This window comes from Brassica napus, unplaced genomic scaffold (assembly GCF_020379485.1).
Source record: "Brassica napus cultivar Da-Ae unplaced genomic scaffold, Da-Ae ScsIHWf_2248;HRSCAF=2901, whole genome shotgun sequence".
Classification (NCBI taxonomy): domain Eukaryota; kingdom Viridiplantae; phylum Streptophyta; class Magnoliopsida; order Brassicales; family Brassicaceae; genus Brassica; species Brassica napus.
The window spans coordinates 53,496-56,910 of NW_026015645.1; the positions used below are offsets into that span (position 1 = coordinate 53,496).

Consider the following 3,415-nt stretch of genomic DNA (forward strand, 5'->3'; position numbering starts at 1 on the left):
ATTAAACTAAATAATAAATGTATCGTTTCTGTAATTTTCAATTTTCAATAACTTTTAACAAATAATAATTCAATAAATTCAATTTTTTTTTTTGAAGTTTATAATTTTAACACAAAAAAATATATCTTTGTGAAACAAATTTTTTTACTAAATCTATATCTTAATGGAACGGAGAGAGTATGAAATTGTTACGCACAAAATGATACATTTAAGACCAAATAAGCCTTTAAAGCATAGCCCTTCAATTAAAAAAAGGGTCCACGGAGTTCTGACTAAATTAAAAAAAGACAAACCTTTCCCGTACCTTACATTTGTCTCTACTTAAGGGCCAAATTGCTCTTAATTCTTTCATTGTATGATTAAGATTAGGCTTTATAATAAATAAACTAACTAATTAGTCCTTTTGAATGGCTCTGCATCTCTTTAATTTAGTTGCTTCTCTTTAATTTAGTTAGTTAATTTGGTCAAAATCTCACACGCTCTTTTTGCATGCTCTTTGCCACGTGCTATCGTCGTCTCTCTCAAATGAGCTGTCTCTCTCTCTCTCTCTATTCTCATTCATCGTTTTCTCTCTCATCTAACACATGAGAAGAGCCTATAAAACCCCTTCACATCTCCCACTTGGTTTGCATCACAATACATCTTCCCATTACACAAAAAACAAAAATATAACAAAATATCTTTTTTTTTCTGTTTTGTTTTAAATAGTTTGAAGTCACAAGTTCTTTGTTGTTCAGCTGTTTCCCCCTTCCCACTATCATCATACGAAGTGGGGTTTCGCTGGACAAATAAACGAAAACTTTTAATTTCTTTTTCTTTATAAAGAAAAATGGATTTCTCCGCCTTGCTTCTTACTCTCCTCACCGGAATTATCTTCCTCTACTTCCTCCGGTGCGTAATCTCTCAGCGCCGCCGTGGATCCCCGAAACTCCCACTCCCGCCGGGAACAATGGGTTGGCCTTACGTCGGCGAGACTTTCCAGCTATACTCTCAAGACCCTAACGTCTTTTTCGCATCAAAACAGAAAAGGTCGGTGCTTTCGAAATAATTGCTATATAATAATTGCCAAAAACAGAGGATCTCGTGTTGAATAAAGCTTTGGTCTTTTTTTTGACAGGTATGGATCGGTGTTTAAGACACATGTATTGGGATGTCCGTGTGTGATGATCTCGAGCCCTGAAGCTGCCAAGTTCGTGCTGGTGACCAAGTCTCATCTATTTAAACCGACTTTCCCGGCGAGTAAAGAGAGGATGTTAGGGAAACAAGCCATCTTCTTCCACCAAGGTGATTACCACTCTAAACTCAGGAAGCTCGTCCTCCGTGCTTTCATGCCTGAAGCGATCAGAGACATGGTTCCCGACATCGAATCAATCGCTCAGGACTCCCTCCGAAACTGGGATGGAACAATGATCAATACTTATCAAGAAATGAAAACAGTAAGACGAATACTTCCTCTGTTTCGTCGCTCAAAACAGAGCATCTCTGTTTTTTTCTTTCTATATACTCTGTTTTTTTTTTGAAACTGTTGTTTTTCTTTCGTCAGTACACATTCAACGTCGCGCTGCTCTCGATCTTCGGAAAAGACGAGGTTCTATACAGAGAAGATCTGAAACGATGCTACTACATTCTCGAGAAAGGCTACAACTCGATGCCTGTAAACCTCCCTGGAACGCTCTTCCACAAAGCCATGAAGGCACGCAAGGAGCTCTCGCAGATCCTCGCTAGGATCTTATCGGAGAGAAGAGAGAACAGATCCTCACACAACGATCTTCTCGGTTCTTTCATGGGAGACAAAGAAGAGCTGAGCGACGAACAGATCGCCGATAACATCATCGGAGTCATCTTCGCGGCTAGAGACACGACGGCTAGTGTGATGACGTGGATCCTCAAGTACTTAGCTGAGAATCCTAAAGTTCTAGAAGCCGTTACTGTAAGTTCTTTTACTGACACGTGTTTGTCGTTTTCTGGTAATAAAAGTGGTAGTTTTGTAATTTTAATGTGTTCTTGATAGTTTTTTTTTTTTTTTTTTTTGGTGTTTAACAGGAAGAGCAGACGGCAATAAGGAAAGACAAAGGAGAAGGAGAGTCTCTAACTTGGGGTGATACAAAGAAGATGCCAATAACTTCAAGAGTCATTCAAGAAACATTAAGAGTTGCTTCAATCCTATCTTTCACTTTCAGAGAGGCTGTAGAAGATGTGGAGTATGAAGGTATTACATAAAATTTTCATGAATCCCAAACCTTACTCTTTGAACTTATCAAATTTATTCTAAAAACGTTTTTTTTTTGTTTTTTGGTTTTTGTTATACAGGATATTTGATACCTAAAGGATGGAAAGTTCTGCCGCTTTTCAGAAACATTCACCATAGTGCTGATATCTTTTCAAATCCTGGGAAGTTTGATCCATCAAGATTTGAGGTAATTTATTTATCTTCTAGAAAATATCTTTTTTTTTTTCGTTTTGGAGATTGACTTGTATTGATATTATTTATTTGGTACGTAGGTGGCTCCAAAACCGAATACTTTCATGCCATTTGGAAATGGAACCCACTCGTGTCCTGGAAATGAACTAGCCAAGCTTGAGATGTCTATCATGATACATCATCTAACCACCCAGTACAGGTGTGTGTACTATTTTTACTTATTTTTTTTCTTTTTGAAAAAGGGCATCTATTTTTACTATTTACCTTTTCATTTACTTTAAAAGTGTTTTATTTCTCTATGCTGATAAGGAGTACTTTCGTAATTGCAGATGGTCGATAGTTGGAGCCTGTGATGGGATTCAGTATGGACCCTTTGCGCTTCCCCAAAACGGACTGCCCATTATGCTGACCCGGAAGTCGGAAATCGATATGTAGAGTTGCGTGATTGTCCCTTAGCAATTCTTTAGAGGGAGACTATAGAAGAAAAACAATAATTGATTTTTCTTGCTAAAGAAAAATAGGGATAAATGGAAAGAAAAAAATCAAGATTTTGGTAGGTAAAAAATCTCAAAATTGGGAAAAACAGGAGAAGCACCAATTGTAAAAAAAAAAATGCAATTTTTCTTATTTATTTTTTTAGTTTAAGATGGGGAAAAGTTGGTCATTGAGTCTTCAAATTCAGGGAAAACATTATATGAATATCTTAATTGTATTTCATTCACCCCAAAAAATATCATGAATATATTTAAACTGATTCGTCCCGGACTGGGACTTCCCAAGTTTTTAATTTCGTTTTATAGTATACATATAGGTATATGTGTGTGTACGTGTTAGTGAATACTGAATTGAATGCCTGGATATATCCCAAAATCAATATTTTACAGTTTGTTGATCTTTTCGTGCATTAACACCACAATAATCGTTTCTTTGAAAATGACAGAAAATAACTTGTACTACAAAAATTGGATGAAATTAACAAAGCAGTCATATATC

The 3,415-nt window shown here is 36.4% G+C and overlaps 1 protein-coding gene across 1 annotated transcript; it reads left to right on the plus strand.

Annotated features, from left to right (window-relative positions):
• The first annotated feature begins 627 nt into the window (after positions 1-627).
• LOC125600415 (abscisic acid 8'-hydroxylase 1-like) lies at positions 628-3,207 on the plus strand. Its single transcript, XM_048773130.1, has 7 exons — positions 628-1,029; positions 1,118-1,436; positions 1,544-1,930; positions 2,044-2,209; positions 2,311-2,417; positions 2,503-2,621; positions 2,752-3,207. Exons 1-7 carry the CDS (start codon positions 830-832, stop codon positions 2,855-2,857), a joined length of 1,404 nt encoding a protein of 467 aa, XP_048629087.1. The 5' UTR covers positions 628-829; the 3' UTR covers positions 2,858-3,207.
• The last annotated feature ends 208 nt before the right edge of the window (positions 3,208-3,415 follow it).